This window comes from Mus pahari, chromosome 3 (genome assembly GCF_900095145.1).
Source record: "Mus pahari chromosome 3, PAHARI_EIJ_v1.1, whole genome shotgun sequence".
Classification (NCBI taxonomy): domain Eukaryota; kingdom Metazoa; phylum Chordata; class Mammalia; order Rodentia; family Muridae; genus Mus; species Mus pahari.
In genome coordinates, this window is record NC_034592.1 from 55,684,309 (window position 1) to 55,704,102 (window position 19,794).

General features: G+C 44.5%; 1 protein-coding gene across 1 annotated transcript in view; it reads left to right on the forward strand.

Moving 5' to 3' along the window:
• The first annotated feature begins 4,519 nt into the window (after nt 1-4,519).
• Bbs5 (Bardet-Biedl syndrome 5) overlaps nt 4,520-19,794 on the forward strand; it is a 23,148-nt gene continuing 7,873 nt past the window's right edge. Inside the window, exons 1-7 of the mRNA XM_021194083.2 lie at nt 4,520-4,616; nt 6,092-6,174; nt 11,471-11,536; nt 12,788-12,837; nt 12,971-13,098; nt 14,387-14,522; nt 16,504-16,599. Of these exons, the coding sequence (XP_021049742.1) occupies nt 4,558-4,616; nt 6,092-6,174; nt 11,471-11,536; nt 12,788-12,837; nt 12,971-13,098; nt 14,387-14,522; nt 16,504-16,599 (618 nt within the window). The 5' untranslated portion in view covers nt 4,520-4,557. The remainder of the gene's footprint in view (nt 4,617-6,091; nt 6,175-11,470; nt 11,537-12,787; nt 12,838-12,970; nt 13,099-14,386; nt 14,523-16,503; nt 16,600-19,794) is intronic.

Below are 19,794 nucleotides of genomic sequence, written 5' to 3' on the forward strand. Positions count from 1 at the left end.
TGGATGGTTGTGAGCCACCATGTGGTTGCTGGGATTTGAACTCTGGACCTTCGGAAGAGCAGTCGGGTGCTCTTACCCGCTGAGCCATCTCACCAGCCCTGCCTGCCCATTTTCTAAGTGGCAGCTGGCATAACATTGTAAGTATAAAATTAGGAATATCACTTGACGATTTGATAGGCTTAGATGAGAGAACGTGTATCCAGAAAGAAAAGAGCCCAAAGAGGCACAGGGCAAGTTCTGTGAGTGGTGGGTTTGGTGCCTGGTGACTGGTGAATCGGGAAAAGAGTAGATCATCTGGTTCAGCAATGGCAAGAATAAAGATAAATACAGAGAAGTCAGATGTTTAAACTCTGACTAAGGATCGGAGGTTACACATGACTTAAGTCCCAGAACTTGCAGGGCAGAGGCGGTAGATCGCTATGAACTTGAGACCAGCCTTATTTACACAGTAAGCTCTAGGCCATCCTGGCTTCTTGGAGAGACCCACCTTAAAACAAATAAATAAACAAATGCTAAGGAAGTACGCATGAGTAGTCCCAGAGTTTGGGAGCTCAGGGAGTTTGACAACCTGGGCTTCCTACTGAGTTCCTTGCTGGTCTTACAAAGTGAACAATGTAGTTTATAAATAAAAAGCAGACAAGCAAGCAGGTGAGGGAAGTATGAGAAATAGAATTTGGCTCATCAGGTTGTCTCTTAAGTCGACAGAGCTGCTGTGATTGAGTTAGAGGTCTACTTCCTTTCTAGGCTGCACAGCACAGCAGTTACACCCACTGTCAGATGTAAGCATCTATGTCTGTAGAGAGGAAAGCGGGAGATGGGGAGTCCACAGCCTTCCTCGCTTCTCTACCTTATCCTTCCCTGTCTTAGCTAGGGTTTTACTACTGTGAACAGACACCATGATCAAGGCAAGTCTTATAAGGACAACAATGAACTGGGGCCAGCTTACAGGTTCAGAGGTTCAGTCCATTATCATCAAGGCAGGTGAATGGCAGCATCCAGGCAGGGCTTGGTACAGGAGCTGAGAGTTCTACATCTTCATCTGAAGGCTGATAGGAGAAGACTGGCTTCCAGGCAGTTAGGATGAAGGTATTATAGCCCACCCCCACAATGACACACTTCCTCCAACAAGGCCACGTCTACTCCAACAAGGCCATACTTTCTAATAGCACCACTCCTTGAGTCGAGCATATTCAATCCACCACATTTGCTATCCCCAACAAACCTGGGATCTACCTCTAGTAAACACCCACCCTTAGATTAAATCTCAGCTCACGCTGACAAGGGTAATGTTCAAGAACATGTTCCTACACTCTTCCAGACAGTGCGTATCAGTTGCTGATGGGTTTAGTTAAATGTTAAGGATTTTTCTGTGTTATTCAGCAACCATTCCTTTTACTTTTTTTTTTTTTCAGTTTCTTTCTTTTTAAATATGAGTACACTGTCGCTGTCTTCAGACACACCAGAAGAGGGCATTGGATCCCATTAACAGATGGTTGTGAGCCACCATGTGGTTTCTGGGAAATTGAACTCTGGACCTTTATCTGAAAAAAGAGTCAGTGTTGTTAACCACTGAGCTACCTCTCCAGCCCCTCCTTTTAGTTTTTAAAAAATTATTATTGTGTTTGAGTATTTTGCCTGGATGTGTGTCTATGTACCACATGTGTGCTGGATGCTCTTGGAGACCAGAAGAGAGTGGCAGATCCCCCTAGAAGTGGAGTTACAAATGATTGCAGGCTGCCATTTGGGTGCTGGGCACGGAGCCCAGGTCCGCTGAGAAAGCAGCTCCTGCTCTAAACAATCCAGTCATATCTCCAGCTGCAGCACATTTCTTTCTCAGTGAACTAAGTCAGCATTTGCCAGGTGTGCATGCCTTTAATCCCAGCACTTGGCTTCTAGTAGGGCAGGTGGATCTCTGTGAATTTCAAGAAAAACAAAACAAAAAATAAAAAGTCACCATTCCTTTATCCTGACCCTATGAGACTTGGGAACATACTCCCACAGAACCTCTTACATATAAACTATAATGTTTCATTTTATTTTGCGTAAACTTGACCTGATTACATGGGTACCACTGTGTGTGGGTGCACTAGTTTGATGCTATACAAAAGCTATATCACTGAGCTATACTGTTTGTGGGCATTTACCATAAAAGATTGCTCAGATAGGGGTTTAAACCAATAGAAATCTTCATTTGCTGGCCGGCAACTACACTCACCGGGTGTTCGGGATCCCAGTGTAGCACAGAGCCTTTTTCAGGATGAGCTTTTGAGCACAAAATGTATGTTCTGGGATGGCATACTTCAGTGAACAAGAACAGTTAGCCAGAAGCAGAATTCCAGAAGCTAAAAAGCAAGCTTACTACATTTATAGACTTTCCTGGAACTACGGGCTTTGATGGATTAGGCCTTTGTTGTCGTTTTTTGGCAGGTGGTGCTATCTGCTGAGTTTCCCAGTCTAAATGGCACTTCCGTCATGGAGTCGGTTGTACTAAGGCCTAGGGTCCCACTGCAACACCTCTAGCCTCCTCTATTTTAAAACAATTTGCACTAAGGCATTACTCAGGAATCTGTGATGTGTATTTATTGTTTTCACATAGAAGTTAATGAATATATTGTGGTTAAGACACACATCAAAGACTTCTAACAGTCTATGTTCCAGGGCAACACATCACCTGTACACAACAATAAAATATTTTGCACCTCAGACTTGCTCAGGTGTGTCGCACGATGGTAGAATGCTTGCCCTAGCACGTACCCTGGCTCAATGCCAGCAAGAAAAATGGTTTTGTCATACTCAGTACACTGTAGCTGTCTTCAGACACACCAGAAGAGGGCATCAGATTCCATTACGGATGGTTGTGAGCCACCATGTGGTTGCTGGGATTTGAACTCAGGACCTTCAGGAGCAGTTAGTGCTCTTAACCACTGAGCCACCTCACCAGCACTCATACTCAAGTGTTCTTAATACCAAGCAAACTAAAGGCACAAAGAGAAACAAGGAAACACGTGGAGATAATGGGGTTTTATTACCTCGATTGTGGTAATAACACACACAAGTACTCAAGTTCCAATTCACCAAACTGTATACCATTCATACTTCAATAAAACTAGAAGAAATATATTTCAATCAGTATTGACTCACATTATTAAACAGAGTAAAAATAATTGTTTTGAGATAAGACTCTTACCCGTAAGACAACTTACTATGTAGACCAGGCAAGCTTTGAACTCACAAAGATCTGTCTGCCTTTTCCAAGTGCTGTATTAAAGGTGTGTGCCATTACTTCCAGCAGCATACCAAATCCTTTCTCATTTTTTTAAAGGTGAGCATGGTGGTTCACACTGCAATTCCAGTACTCAGGAGGCTGAGCAGGAAGATGAACATTAACAGGATTTGAATGATATAATAAATCCTAAAACAAAAACGCCATAGTGCATAGTGCTCTACCCAGCTGGGTAGAGTGGCTCACATCTCTAATCCCAGCATTCTGGAGCTGAGGTGAGAGGGCTGATGGGAGTTCAAAGCCGCTCTGCTCTACATAGTCAGTTTCAGGCCAGTTTGGCCCACAAGTGAAACCCTGTCTTGGATAAAAACAGCAAATGATGTGTTCTATGTGCTAACTCAGTTATACATATGTGAACCCATGACCCAACTAGAGTTTAAAAGACAAGTGTTTTCACACCTCTATACTTGTGTAACCATGAGAGGCTCCTGAGTATGCCCAGGAGACCCCAGATCACTCTTTGTGAAGCAGTAATTTAATTGATAATTTTCATATACTAAAAGAAAGCCATTTGGTTCATTTAAAAAAATACAAAGTATGTTTATAATCCCAGTACTAGGTAAACTGAAGCTGTTACTTTTCGAGGCCAGTCTGGGCCACAAAGTGAGATCATGTCAAAAAAATAGGAAAGGGGGAGGGGGAGGGGGAAGGGGAAGGGGGAGAGGGAGGAGAGACAGAGACAGAGACAGAGACAGAGATAGTTTATCCAGTACTCTGTGCTGCGCATTGATAAAAGCAGTGAGTTTTAAGGATCAGGTGTCTATGTTTTGTTTGCTCACAATAGAGGGACCCCAGAGCTGATTTGTGAAATAGGACGCAAGGGCTGGCAGTGTACGAATCTAGGGAAGCAATGGTCCTGACCAGATGGAGTAGGACCTCAACAGGTTCCAAGCCTCCGGTTGGAATGTAGCCAGAGATCCAGGCCACCAGGGTATGGGAGGTGGGTAGGGTCAGAGCCCCATCAAGCCAGGAATGTAATTTGATGAAGTTAAGATTTCTAAATGGTGTAGGAAAACAGCAGGAAAGCTGAAATGGCTAAAGTTCTGGGCAGAGACCAGAGAGGTGACTCCGAAGTGAAGCAGCTTCCCAGTCACCCGCCTCAACACGACCAAATGATGCCAACGGGCTGGGAAAAGAGCGCGCACTACCTGGTGGAAACTTGGGCCACGGCGCCCGCCGTAGATGTCGTGACAAAGCCGGCGCGTTGCCTGGGCGCCCACAAGACGCCGCCGGGCAGCCACTGTGGATTTCATCGGCGGGTTCCCTCGGTCACCATGTCTGTGCTGGACGTGTTGTGGGAGGACCGCGACGTGCGCTTCGACGTGTCCTCGCAGTGAGTCTCTGGATGCGCTGAGACCTCGTGACTATGGTCCCCTGCGGTCCTCGGCCCTGCCCTGGCCAGCGGCCTGTCTCAATGTGCGCCCATCAAGGCTGCGACCCTCCGCGTCCTGCGGTGGAGGGGACATAGGGCAGGGATTCCGGAAAGCAGGCTTCTAGAACAAAATCCGCAATAGCATTGCACACTACGGGCCTCTGCACGGTTGGCGTGTCTGTGAAAGGAAGGCGGTGGGAGTGAGAATTCTCCAGAACTCCCGACCACGCTAAGCTTGTGTCGGGGCTAAGATTTCATTTGGTCCTTATCTAAATCTTTGAGAGCTTGTTAAAAAGAAGCTCTGTGGGGGAATATGCTTAAAAGAGGAGATGTTTAAAAACCTTCCTGCCCAGACGTCAGGGAAGGGGGGCGCTGAGATCGTGATATGAAAACACAGGAGCTGAAGTTCTTGGATCAATAACTACACGGCACCTCAGCTGCTTCCTAATGGTGCTTGATCATGAGCACTGCCTCCTAAAATGGAAAAATGAGATATTGTTACATTTCTCAGTCTTTCTAGTAACTGGATGCCTAACATGGTATTCGTTTCTTTTGGAAGTTGAGAGAGGAGGTATTTGTGAAATTACAAAGTACAGTAACTCATTACACACCTTCTATGGCTTTCCCTATAGTTGGGGGAGTCGGGTAGGTCTTAATCCAGACGAATCCAGTTTTCATGAACATTTTCAGTTTACAGACAGCTGTCTCAAAATCAAGACAGGAAAATAAGAGGGAATGATTATCACACACCCTTCCTCATTCTAGTGCAGGAGAGTAGCCACACAGGTAACTCAGAGGATCAAATGAGCCTGTGGAGATACACAGAGTGCTTTCTGTGTGCACCATTCACAAGTGGAGGTCAGAAGTTAATCTGCAGAAGTCGTTTCTCTCCTCTGACTGTGTGGGACCCAGGAATGACACTGAGGTCATCAAACTTGGTGGTAGCTACCTTTACCCACTGACCCACTCATTACCTTCCTGAGGATACTTCTCATACAACCCTTTTAAAAACCATCCTCTCCATCTGACGACCTTCCTCTACTTAGAAACCTCCGGGGGTTGTCTACTACTGTCCACAGATTAAGGCCTATACTTACCATCCTGATTTTTCTCCACAGTTACACTTCTCTCCCTATTCAGTGCCCTTTCTTCAGAGCCACATCTTTTGCCTTTCTTGTTTCTCTTTTTCAGTCATGCACTCTTTGCTCTTTTTCATTTAGTTATCCAAGACTCCACTTCTGGTCCTAGCTGGCTGCCAAGTGGCCCTGGTCAGTTCAAGCCCCACTGACTCCCAGGGTCTAGAAGTTGTTCTCAAGTGCATGAGCAGTCAGGGCTGTATAGTGTACAGTGCTGGCTGTCCTGTGTCTATGTCTCTCCTCTCTTAAGTAGACTGACAGCAGATGAAGTCATACACCTCACATTTATACTTATTTCAGACAGATGAAAACAAGACCTGGGGAAGTCCTTATTGATTGTTTAGATTCGATTGAAGACACAAAAGGAAACAATGGAGACAGAGGTGAGTACATTGGAGTTTTGCATTCTGGTTTAATTTATAAATGTTGGTTCATGGGCTGGTGAGATGGCTCAGCGGGTAAGAACACTGACTGCTCTTCCGAAGGTCCTGAGTTCAATTCCCACATGGTGGCTCACAACCATCCATAATGAGATCTGACGCCCTATTCTGGTGCCTCTGAAGAGAGCTACAGTGTACTTATTTATAATAATAAATAAATTTTTGGGCTGGAGCAAGCATGGGCTGAGCGAGCAGGACTAACCAGAGTGAGCAGAGGTCCTAAAGTCAATTCCCAACAATCAGATGAAGGCTTACAACCATCTGTTCAGCTACAGTGTGTACTCATATACATAAAATGAATAAATAAATCTTTAAAAAAAATAAATGTTGGTTCATATTACCTGGAGACAAAGCATTGTATGTAAATGTAATTGTGAGGAGAGAAGAGTTAAGCCCACATATTTCTCACAAATAAAAGAAAGGGAAGGTATTAAACTTACACACAGGGTCAGAAGTGAGTCTTAATTCATGACATGAGGTCTTCTGGTGTAATGATTAAAACTCCAGGGGCCCTGTTTGCAAGAGTCATAGAATCGTTCCTACCCTTGATTTGCCTCCCGCTAAAATAATACAGCATAATGAACGTTAAATACTCTTAGATGTGTTATCTGTAGCCATATTTCACCATAATTCAGAAGGACTGCGCAGTCCCCTCAGGTTGTCCCGTAGAGGTTGACATGTGGAAGGGGAAAATTTAGCACTACACTGAAGTCTGTTTGTCCAACCGAGTACCAGAAAGTCATACAGGGTTTTTTCTAAACTGCCACTGAGAAGCAGCGCAGCTGACACCTGGCATCCTTCCTAAGTCAAATTTGCCTGAAGCTAAAACTTAAAGCAGGGAGTCAGTGTGCAGTCAACAGGGGCTGAGAGCTTCATTACTGTTCTCCAGAGGGTGAGAGGGAGGGGAGCTTGGTGTATCCTAAAAATGTCTTTGGAGGAGCCGGGACCTTAGATAGGAAGGAGGGATCATGGGTGAGGAACCCACCTCACTCAGATAAGGGGATCAGCGTGTCCTGGGGAAGAATCAGTAAAGTTATGGCAGAACAGGCGTAATGCAGTTTTGGGTGGCTGCTTGCTCGCTAGGACTTTCTTCTGAATCGCTGTACTAATCCCCCATTTTCTGTGAGGAAACTCTGCTGCTAGCCACAAGCAGATGCTGTCAGTGTCTAGGGCGGACCCTTAGCGGTACGCTTACATTTCTCCATGATCCTGGTGTCAGTCAGGCTAAGGGGAGGGTGAATATGAAAACCTAGCAGCAAACACAAAGTCCCGACTTGTACTTTGTAGGACAGAATAATCATTTTGCTGTCATGATGGCTAAATCTTAGAGAAAATCGAGTTACCCTGAGGAAGTCAAGAGAAACCTTAGTTGTTTATACACTGATTGACAAAATGGTTTTTGTGATAGTCCATTCTCCATAACAGAGACCGTGGATAATAAAACAACTTTCATTGAGTACTGAATCCTGTATCAGTTCTTTTCTTTTTTTTTTTTTTTTTTTTTTTTTTTTTTCTTTTTTTTTTGGTTTTTCGAGACAGGGTTTCTCTGTTTAGCCCCGGCTGTCCTGGAACTCACTTTGTAGACCAGGCTGGCCTCAAACTCAGAAATCCGCCTGCCTCTGCCTCCCAAGTGCTGAGATTAAAGGCGTGCACCACCACGCCCGGCTCCTGTATCAGTTCTTTGGAGTATAGTTTTCTAGTTAGATTTAATTGGCAGCTTGGCACAGCCTAGAGTTGTTTAAAAGGAGAAACCTCAACTGAGGAATTGCCTGAATCAGGTTAGCCTGCGGGAGTGTCTGTGGGGTCCTGCTATTAATTGATGTAGGAGGGCCCAGGCCACTGTGAGCAGCAGCATCCCTGGACAGGCAGTCCTGGGCGCGACAGGAAAGCCAGCCAGCTGTGAATTGGAAAGCCAGTGTGGCTCCATGGTTTCCCCTCCGGCCCCTGCCTTGAGGTGTAGCTCAGTGGCAGAGTGTTTTCCTAGCATGAAGCCCTGGGGTCATCCCTCGGGACACGCTGATAGGACGATCAGAAGCTGGGGTCAGCCCTCGGGACACGCTGATAGGACGATCAGAAGCTGGGGTCAGCCCTCGGAACACGCTGATAGGACGATCCGAAGGTGGAAGCCATCCAGGGTTTGGGGTTTTTTGATTTGTTTTGTCTTTTTGATTTTTGTTTGTTTGTTTTTCTTCCTCAGAACAAGGGTTTGGGGAAGCTTGACTACAAAACAAATAATTCACCCACTGTACCTAAATCCTACACAGAACTCAGGAAGCTTTGTTTAAATGAAGGCTTACGGGAATGTGCAGTGTCTGGTTTATATGGAGGAAGAGAGGGGATGGGGAGTTTTGCCTTCAAACCCTCCACATCTGCTCCTTTCAAGCAGTTTCCAAGTGACCAACCTAAGGCCATGTCCCATTCAGGACCCCCTGTTTTAAAGCTAGGAATATCCCAGAAGATTACACATTTAATCCACGTCTAAGTACTCTGACGTGAAACCGTCAGATTAGCGTGAGGCATTGATGCTGTGGAAATGGGGGCAAGGAGATTCTGTGTTGGGGAGATTAGAAGACACAGGGACAGAGAGAGGAATCTAGGCTTGGAAGGATGGGTAGGAGCTGCAGGGAGGGGTTCCTCAGGAGAAAAGAGGCAGCACGAGACTCCTGTAATGGGTAGGAGATGAACAGTGAGCGCAAACTGGTGACCAGAGCCAGCTCTTCTCACCCCATAACTATTTCTGAATATGCTAATAGAATGTGTTAAAGACAAAATACTACCTAAGTGAAATGGTACAAGGAATCAGACTGCCTTTAATTTTAAGTAGTAAAAGTCAGTTTGTAAAGCATTAAAATACTAAGCCAGGCTTGAAAGTATACACCTGGAGCCCCGGCTACTTGGGTGCTGAGACAGGATCACCTGTGGAATAGCCTAAGTGATAAAGTGTTACTGTCTAAGCAGGGATGACTTTAAGGAACCTAGTGTAATAAAGGTTTTCAGTCTGAAAGAACAGAGTAGGGAGAGAGGACAGGAAGGGGCGGGCTGGGACCAGAGCTCTCTGCTGGGGCGCTCCTCTGTCAGGTGTCATGTCCTGGGTTCACCATCTGCGATCCCCACTTCATAGAAGAAAGGAAAAAATATAACCCCTCTTAACACTTTATTAAAATGTTTTAGTTAAAATATAGTTATATTGGGCTAGAGAGATGGCTCAGTGGTTAAGAGCACTGACTGCTCTTCCAAAGGTCCTGAGTTCAATTCCCAGCAACCATACGGTGGCTCACAACCATCTATAATAGGATTCAATGCCCTCTTATGGTGTGTCTGAAGACAGCTACAATGTATTCATATAAATAAAATAAATAAACCTTAAAAAAAAAAAAAAGAGCCAAATACAGTAGTGCATGCCGGTAATTAATCCAACACACCGGAGGCTGGGGACAGAGGCAAAGGCAGGTCGGTCTTTATGAGTTCCAGGCCACCAGTCATGGCTAAAAAAGGAGAGAGAGGACTGGCATGGTGGCCTGAGCCTTTGATCCCAGCACTGGGGAGACAGTTACATCTCTGTGTGTTTGAGGTCAGCCTGGTCTACACAGAGAGTTCTAGGGCAACGATGGCATAGAGAGAGACCCTGTCTCAAAGACAAAACCATAAATAAAGAGAGAGAGGACATAATGGAGTTGGGTTCATCATGTAGTTATGCAATATTAGAAAAGTCAAGTTGCCCCTCAGTCTCACCAGTGGATAGAATGGTAAGAGTGTCTACTTTAACTTTGTACTATTACATAAGATTACATATACAAATATGAAAAAAGTAGTTGCAAATCATAAACACTTTAAAAAACTGTTAAGAGCAAGCGAGGGAACATTGGAAGGGTTGGAGGAAGGACAGGGAAGGGGAAATGATATAACTATGCATATTTTCTTAATTAAAAAAATGTATATGAGTACACTGTAGCTGTCTTCAGACACACCAGAAGAGGGCGTCAGATCCCATTACAGATGGTTGTGAGCCATCATATGGTGGCTGGGAATTGAACTCAGGATCTCTGGCTCTTCTTAAAATTGTTTTGTCCTCGTTATTTTTTTTTAAATTGGATATTTTCTTTATTTACATTTCAAATGTTATTCCCTTTCCCGGTCCACCACCACCTCCCCCGCCCTGGGAAATCTCCTATCCCACCGTGCCTCTATGAGGGTGTTCCTTCACCCACCCACCCACTCCCACCTCCCTGCCCTCAATTCCCCTACACTGGGGCATCTATCGAGCCTTCATAGGACCAAGGTCCTCTCTTCCCATTGATGCCTGACAAGGCCATCCTCTGCTACATATGAAGCTGGAGCCACATGTACTCCTTTGTTGATGGCTTAGTCCCTGGGAGCTCTGGGGAGACTGGTTGGTTGACATTGTTGTTCTTCCTGTGGGGTTGCAATCCCCTTCAGCTCCTTCGGTCCTTTCTCTAAAGGAGCTGGATATAGCTGTCTCCTGAGAGGCCCTGCCAGAGCCTTACAAATACAGAGACGGATGCTCACAGCCAACCATTGGACTGAGCATGGGGTCCCCAACAGAGGAGTTAGAGAAAGGACCGAAGGAGTTGGCGGGGATTGTCTCCCCAGTTTTAATCTAAATCCAAATCAATTCGATTGCTAGTAGGCTTAGCGCCGAGTTACTTGCTCCAGCATTGAAGAACTGCTTCGTGGCTCAGCGGCTAAGAGTGCTTCCTATGCAGTGATAAGGACCACGGTGGCCCTGTGCACACGTGTGACACCAGCACTAAGGTGGGCTGGGGGGCTTGCTGCCTCAAAGAAATACTGTGGAGAGTATGGAAGAGGCCACTTGATGCTGTCCTTGTTCTCTGCGCACACACACACACACACACACACACACACCATGAGAACTACTAAGAGAGACTCGTATGACAGCGTGTATCAATTCTACCTGACAAAAGAAACTTAAGGAAGGAAGGGTTTATTTTGTCCCACAGTTCTAGGGTAGAGTCCACCACAGCAGGGAAGTCACAGCAGCAGGAGCTGCTTTGTCCAGCCCACGCACGTTTTTTTATTTTTAAATCATCTAACTTGGGCTGCCCTCAGACTCTGTGTAGTGAGCTCTGGTCCTCTGGACTCCATGCCTGAACACTTGGATCACAGGCACACAGCTCATGCTGGGCATGGAAGCACGCACTGTTCTGGTCTGTGTGTGAGATGGCCTAAGTTCATTTGTTCTTGCTTGCTTTGCTTTTAGGTAGACTCTTAGTCACAAACTTGAGGATCATCTGGCACTCCTTGGCACTGCCCAGAGTCAATCTTTGTAAGTACCTTTCTTAGATAAGATGTTAATGAAAACATTCCTTTCTCAGGAAAGTTGGATGGTAGATTTTGTATTTGAAACAAACAAACAAATCTAAAGTGCTAGGGACAGATGTCAATGGTAGAGCACTTGCCCAGCATGCTTAAGGCCCTGGATTTAATCTCCAGTCATGTGAAAGAACAGGAACAGTTTTCTTCTATGTGGTACCATGAAGTATGTGGAAATATGAGAGTGCTATTTAAGAAAACTAAGAAATCAAGGACTGATCACAGTCTGTTTCGTAATGCAAGAGAAATGATCTGTTCTTTGGGGGTTTTTGTTTTGTTTGTTTGTTTGTTTTTCAGTCAGTTTTGTATCTTGGGCATATGTGGGATTACTGCTTTTACACAGGATGGTTTTTGTCTTTAAATTTTTTATTATTTTGTGTGTGCGTGATGTGTCAGGTTGCTATGCCAAGGGACGACTGTGTGGTATGGGTTCTCTCATCCACCTTTGCATGGGCTCTGGAGATGAGAGTCAGGTCTCTGGGCAGCCTCCCCTGCCCAGCCTCCCCTGCCCAGCCTCCCCTGCCCAGCCTCTCCTGCTCCTGCCGCAGGTTCTGTTTTCATTATCTTTGAAAACATGCCTTATAGTTTGTTGCCTTTTTTTTTTAAGTGTGACAAATCTAGCCATATTTTTCTATTGGCATAGTGGTGAAAGGGTTTGTTTTGTTGGTAGATGGTGTTGTATGGGTTTTAGACATTTTCTTTTCCCATATAGGAATATTCTTTTTTGTCAAAGAAGTACAACTGACCTTCGATTTCTTGTAATCGTTTATTCTCCCTCCCTCTTTCTCTTTTTTTTTTTCTTTTTTTCCTTCTTGAGAGGGGGTCCCACATATTCCAGGCCAGCCTCTAACCTGCTGTGTTCCTGAAGATGACTTGAACTTCTGATCTTGCTGCCTCCACCTCCTGAGTACTGGGGTTCCACATGTGCACCACTGTGCTCTGTTTATCCCTGCTGAGCACTGGGCTCCGGGCTCCGGGCTCCGGGCTCCGGGCTCCGGGCTCCGGGATGCTAAAGGAGCCCTCTGCCCTCTGAACTCCGTTCCCAGCCTCAATTTGTGTTCATTCCATACAAACTTAAGAAGTTGCATTTCTGCTCATGTTTAATTTGTAAAACATTAGCGCTCTGGGTTTTTCATTTATTTTACAATACTGTGTTTCTCAGTTTGTGACCTCATGCTCTGTGTTTCCTTTGTCTTTATTTTAGCTATTGGTTACAACTGCATATTGAATATCACAACAAGAACTGCTAACTCTGTAAGTCTGAACAATCCTGGTGAAGTAGATATGTCGTGAAGAAACATTAGATGCTTAAGTTAAGGTTTGCTTCCACCTTAAATGGGAACTTGCTCTTTAACTCTGAAACTTTGTAATAAATTTGACTTTACAGAAACTACGAGGCCAAACCGAAGCTCTTTATATATTGACAAAATGCAACACTACCCGGTTTGAGTTTATATTCACAAACCTGGTTCCTGGGAGCCCCAGACTTTTTACTTCTGTGATCGCAGTGCACAGGTACAAAGCAGAGTTCTGACTATCAACTTACTTTGATGTGATGGTGAAAAGGGTCAGGTTTCACAGATGTCTGATAGTATCTTCTAGTTGCAAATATCACAAAGATATTTAGAATAATCCACTTCATTATCAGATAAAGAAGCTCCTTGAAAGACTTCATAAAGCACATTTGTAACACCACCACTCTGGAAGATAAAGAAGGAGGATTAGGGGGTCTGGGCTATCCTGGGCTACATAGCACCACCCTCTGTAAAATATAAGAGTACTGAAAAGGTTCTACTAAATTACATAAAAAAGAATTTTATAGCAGATAAACATTCAAATGTTTTTTGGGTTTTTTTGTTTGTTTTTTTGTTTGTTTGTTTGTTTTTCAAGACAGGGTTTCTCTGTATAGCCCTGGCTGTCCTGGAACTCACTCTGTAGACCAGGCTGGCCTCGAACTCAGAAATCTGCCTGCCTCTGCCTCCCAAGTGCTGGGATTAAAGGCATGTGCCACCACTCCCGGCCAAATGTTTTAACTAAATAATTTCTCTTTATAGTTATTCATATTATTGCTTGGATTATTACTAATGCTTCTCTGGACATCTGTGTACAAGTGTTTGTCTCGGCATATGCCAAGGGACTGAGGTACAAGCTGAGGGCTGAGTGCCTAGCCTGCCTCGGGCCTTGTAGTCCTTCCCCAGCACTGTGGACTGTGGCAACGATGTATGTTTTCTTTTCCATGGTCATGCACCTGAACCGTAGCTCTCTTTGGTTTGACTTAAGGAGAGCTGTGACCAAGCCGAGAGAGGGAGCACATAGTTAATTCGAGGCCAATATCTAATTTTTTTAAAATACAGTAAAGCCAGTCGTGGTAGTGCACAACTTTAATCTCAGCACTTGGGAGGCAGAGGCAGGCCAATGTCTGTGAGTTTGAGGCCAGCCTGGTTACACAGAGAAACCCTGTCAGAGTCACACCACCATGACAGAAGGCTGCAGTCACCCATCCTTCCTGAAAAAGAAACTAATTCTTTGTTCTTTTGGGGTTTGCTTTTGCTCTCGATTTTTGAAGCAGTCCCACTCAATAGCCCAGGCTGGCCCAGAACTCAGACTGCCAACAATTCTCCTGCCTCAGCCTCCCAAGTGATGAGACTGCAGGCATGTGCTACCACACCTCACTGAAGAGTGTTAACTTTACCGTAGTAACTGAGTGATGTCCAGAAGCATCAGCGGCGTGGATTTTAACACAGCCTAACAAACCACATTCCCCATTCCTAGTGACCAGTCTTTCATTTGTTCTGTTTTGTAGAGCATATGAAACTTCTAAAATGTACCGTGACTTTAAGTTGAGGAGCGCAGTCATTCAGAACAAGCAGCTGAGGTTACTACCACAGGAGCATGTGTATGATAAGATCAATGGTGTATGGAATCTATCCAGCGACCAGGTATCTATCATGTACAGTACTAGCCTTAGGGCTGTTCTTTCTCATCACTGGGGTTGTGTAATCATTAGCATTAGCAATCTGGAGAAGTTAAGTGTTACAGCTTTAGACATGGAACAGTATATTCTCTCTCTTTCTCTCTCTCTCTCTCTCTCTCTCTCTCTCTCTCTCTCTCTCTCTCTCTGAGTTGCAGAGTTTACAAGCATGCACCTAGCCCCACAGAGACCATTCATTCATTCATTCACTCATGTGTGTGCTTAGCTTTGAGACAGGGCCTTATGTAGTCCAAGCTGCCCTGAAACTTAACTTTCACCTGAGTACTGGGCTTACAGAACCCACTCAGGCAGCTCACAGGCGCCCATGACTCCAGCTCCAGGGTGTCCAATGACCCGACCTCCATGAACACCAACACTTCCATGCGCATAACCGCACAGAGACACTGCTAGGTATTCAGGAGTAGGTGTGCCTGCCGTGGTGGCGTACTCTGTAAGCCCAGCACTCAGGACGCAGGTCTCTTTATTTAAAGCCAGGCAGGGCAGCCAGAGCTACAAAATGAGACCCTGTCTCAAAATAAATAAAACAATTTTTAAATGTTTCATTGTTTTTGTTGGTGGTGGTGGTTTTATTTTTATGGGTACAGGTCTCTTGCCTGTGTGTATATCTGTGCATCACTTGTGCCTGTGCCCATAGAGGCCAGAAGAGGCCATTGGCTCCCCTGGGACTGGAGCTACAAATTGCTGTGAGCTGCCTTGTGGGTCCACTAAAAGAACAGCTAGTGCTCTGAACTACTGAGCCATCGCTCCAGCCCCAGGGTTTTGTTGTTGCTGCTGCTTGTATTTTGTTTTGTTGTTGAGAAAAAGTCTCACTGTGTAGCCCAGGCTGGCTCTAAGCTCATGGTCTTCCTGCCTTAGCCTCCCAAGTCCTGAGATTATGGACGTAAATCATCACATCTGGCTGTTGTTTCTATCTAGTCAGTATTGAAGAGTCATCAAATATGTCTGAGATAGATAGATAGATAGATAGATAGATAGATAGATAGATAGATAGACAGACAGACAGGTGGATAGATATGATAGGAGTGTAAGGTTTTACTCTTAGTTGCCATAACTCCTTTGCTCGGACATATCACAAGTTTTTGTTGTTGTTGTTGTTTAAAAGATTTATTTTATTTATATGAATACATTGTAGCTGTCTTCAGACACACCATAAGAGGGCATCAGATCCCATTACAGATGGTTGTGAGCCACCATGTGGCTGCTGGGAATTGAACTCAAGACCTTTGGAAGAGCAGTCGGTACTCTTAACCACTGAGCCATCTCTCCAGCCCATATCACAAGTATTGAATGATAATTATAGAAAGATCTAATACTTATACTATGTGCCAGGGTCTATACTAATGTCTTTTAAAAGCTGGGGGTAAGGAGATTATTTATTCAAATCTCCATTTTACATTTTACAAAATACACCAAGAAGAATTTTGTGGGTCAGCAAAATGGCTCAGTGAGTAAAGAGGCTTGTATGCAGCCCTGACAGCCCAAGTTTGATTCCTGGATCCCCTAAGGTGCCAGAGAGAACTCACTCTGGAGAGCTGTTCTCTGACCTCCACTCATGCACTTGCATGTACTCACACACACACACACACACACACACACACACACACACACAATAAAATTTTAACTATGTCCTCAGACAAACACAGACTTTAATGTCTCACTGTTCCAATCTCCTATCCTGCTGCTTAATGACTGCAGGCCCAGGCATTCAGTCATCCAGTTGTGTTAGTTTGTAAACCGTGAGCCACTGCTACTCCATAATGATAAATTCTTATGTTAATCTACTGCTGTCATAAGGAGAATTATTCTGGGTCTTAGGACACAAAGACTATCGCTTCTCAGCCTCTTGGCTAAGATCAATTGTAGGAAACAGAGACTAGGAGTACCGTACCACAAGCAACCACTGATTCACCTCTCTCTGTCTTCTGCAGGGGAATTTAGGAACTTTTTTTATCACCAATGTAAGAATTGTGTGGCATGCCAATATGAATGACAGTTTTAATGTCAGCATACCATATCTGCAAATTGTAAGTACATGCATGTTGGCTACCTTCTTTAAATGTAGAATAAATAATACAGTTAATAACTGGATGTTTGGGGTTATATGAGTTCTGGCTTTTTCCCTTTTTATGTGCTATTAACTAAGCATATTCTTGGGGCCAGTAAGAGAGCTCAGCAGGTTAAGGGGCTTGCAACCCAATCTGATGACCTGAGTTCACTCCCCATGACCCTCATGGTGGAAGGAAAGAACCAACTCCCAAAGGTTGTTCTCTGACCTCTATACTCATATTTGCTTTGGCATACATATGTGTCCCTCCCCAAATAAGTAGAGTAAATAAATGTAACTAAAGTATACTTAAATAAAAGCATAGTTTCAAGATGTTGGTTCTATTATTTTAACAGAGAAAAGACTTAATGTATTTATAAGTTAGGCATAACACTTTTAATCCTAACACTAGAGCAATAAAGGCAAGAGGATTTCTACAAGTTCTGGCCTAGTCTACGTAGCAAGTTTTTTTTGTTTTTGTTTTTGTTTTTTAAGATTAATTTATTTATTATACATAAGTACATTGTAGCTGTCTTCAGATACACCAGAAGATGGCATCAGATCGCATTACAGATGGTTGTGAGCCACCATGTGGTTGCTGGGATTTGAACTCAGGACCTCTGGAACCCAGTGCTCTTAACCACTGAGCCATCTCTCCAGCCTCTACATAGCAAGTTTTAGAGCAGCCAGCCATGACTACATAGCTAGACTATATCTTTAAAAATAAAATAAGTATTCATAGCAGTTATGAACTTGCCTTTGTGGCACTCTAAGTCTAATTGACTTAGAGTCTTGCTTTTTTTTTTTTGGTTTTTTGAGACAGGGTTTCTCTGTATAGCCCTGGCTGTCCTGGAACTCGCTCTGTAGACCAGGCTGACCTCGAACTCAGAAATCTGCCTGTCTCTGCCTCCCGAGTGCTGGGATTAAAGGCATGCGCCACCACGCCTGGCTAAAATCTTGCATTTGCTAGGCAAGGATTTTTGCCACTAAGCTGTGTCCCAACCCTCAACTCTACCTCAGCTTGCTATTAAGAACTATGCAGTGTGTGATGTGTACACATCCTGTGTTCTGCCCCCCATCCCTCATCCCTGTACTGGGGAGGTAGACAGCTGGATCTTTGTAAGTTTGACACCATAGCAAGTTCCAGACCAGCCAAATGGTGACATAGTGAGACTATATTTCATACAAAAGAGAAAAGAGGGCTGGTGAGATGGCTCAGTGGGTAAGAGCACCCGACTGCTCTTCCGAAGGTCTGGAGTTCAAATCCCAGCAACCACATGGTGGTTCACAACCATCTGTAACAAGATCTGACTCCCTCTTCTGGAGTGTCTGAGGACAGCTACAGTGTACTAATATATAATAAATAAATCTTTAAAAAAAAAAGAGAGAGAAAAGAAAAAATTAAGTATCTGAAGGACTGAGGATGTAATTCACCAGTAGAGTACCTTGCTAGAATGTATAATCCCCAACACTGAAGGAAAAGGCTTGGAGAGATGGCTCAGTGGTTGTACTGGCTAGTTTTGTGTCAACTTGACACAGCTGGAGTTATCACAGAGAAAGGAGCTTTAGTTGGGAAAATGCCTCCATGAGATCCAGCTATGGGGCATTTTCTCAATTAGTGATCAAGGGGAAGGCCCCTTGTGGGAGAGAGCAGGCTGAGCAAGCCAGGGGAGGCAAACCAGTAAGGAACATCCCTCCTTGGCCTCTGCATCAGCTCCTGCTTTCTGACCTGCTTGAGTTCCAGTCCTTGGTGATGAACAGCAGTGTGGAAGTGTAAGCTGAATAAACCCTTTCCTCCCCAACCTGCTTCTTGGTTGTGATGTTTGTGCAGGAATAGAAACCCTGACTAAGACAGTGGTTAAGAGTGCTTACTGTTCTTCCAGAGGATCCCAGTTCATTTCCTAGCCCTAGTATCAGGTAACTCACAACCTCCTGTTATTCCAACTCCAGGGGATCTGACACCCTCCAAAGCACTTGTTCTTAACCTTCCTAATACTGTAACCCTTTAATACAGTTCCTCATGCTGTGCTGACCCCAAACTATAGAATTGTCTTTGTTTCTACTTTGTAACTAATTTTGCTACTGTTATGAATCATAATGTAAATATATGTGTTTCCAGGTGGTCTTAGTTGTGACATACGCACAGGTACAAGATCACACACATAATAAATGACCAATAGGAAAACAGAAGCAAGGCAGAAGCAGCAGTCCTCCTTGGCCTCTGCTTCAGTTCTCGCCTTGAGCTCCTGCCCGACCTCCCTTCACGGTGGACTATGATGAGGACACGTAGGCTGAAATAAACCCTTTCCTCCCAAGGTTGCTTTTGCCCATGGTATTTTATCATAGCAACAGAAGCCCCAAGACAGTATCACTGCACATTCAGTGATGAACAGTCAAGACGACCATGAACCAACACACAACCCCAGCTCTGAGGAGCTTCATCCTGGCAGAGGAAGCAAGGCATTAAAGGAATAATCAGAGTATGATAGGAAGGAGATCTATGGAAATATGATCATTAGCTTTATTTATGGTATTGGGGATCAAACCCAGGGCCTTGTACAAATTAGGCAAATTTTCCACCGCTGAGCTACCTCCACAGGCAGAAATAATTTGTCATCAGTGCTGGGAAGAAATGATAGTCTGCATGAGTATTTGACAAGTTATTTATACTTATTGGTTGGTTTGTTTAGTTTGAGATGTTTTTTGAGGCAGGGTCTCTATAGTCCAAACTAATATGGGACATACCATGTAGCCCAGGCTGGGCCTCAGATTCATAGCAGTCCTCCTGCCTCACCCTCCAAGTGTTGGGGTTACAATGCTACGCCACCGCACAGTGTTCGGGGCTCCTCTGTATTCATTTATGTGGCTATTGCTCACCTAGCCTGACCCTTGTTATGCTAAATAATTACTAAGCGGTAAACAATCTGTGCTTTCTGGTCTTCAAATAGAATATTTTTTGTTATTTAAGAATAGGGTTGCCAAATGTGGCTTCTGGAATGAATTCAGCCTGACCCAAACAGCTTGCAATGTGATACATCACAGCTTGTCGCTGTAGGAGTCATGCTCCAACTTCAGCTCCGGCCTTAGCACTGCCCTGACTCCTCCACAGTCCACAGGCCCAAGCCGTGTGTGTGTGTGTGTGTGTGTGTGTGTGTGTGTGTGTGTGTGTGTGTGT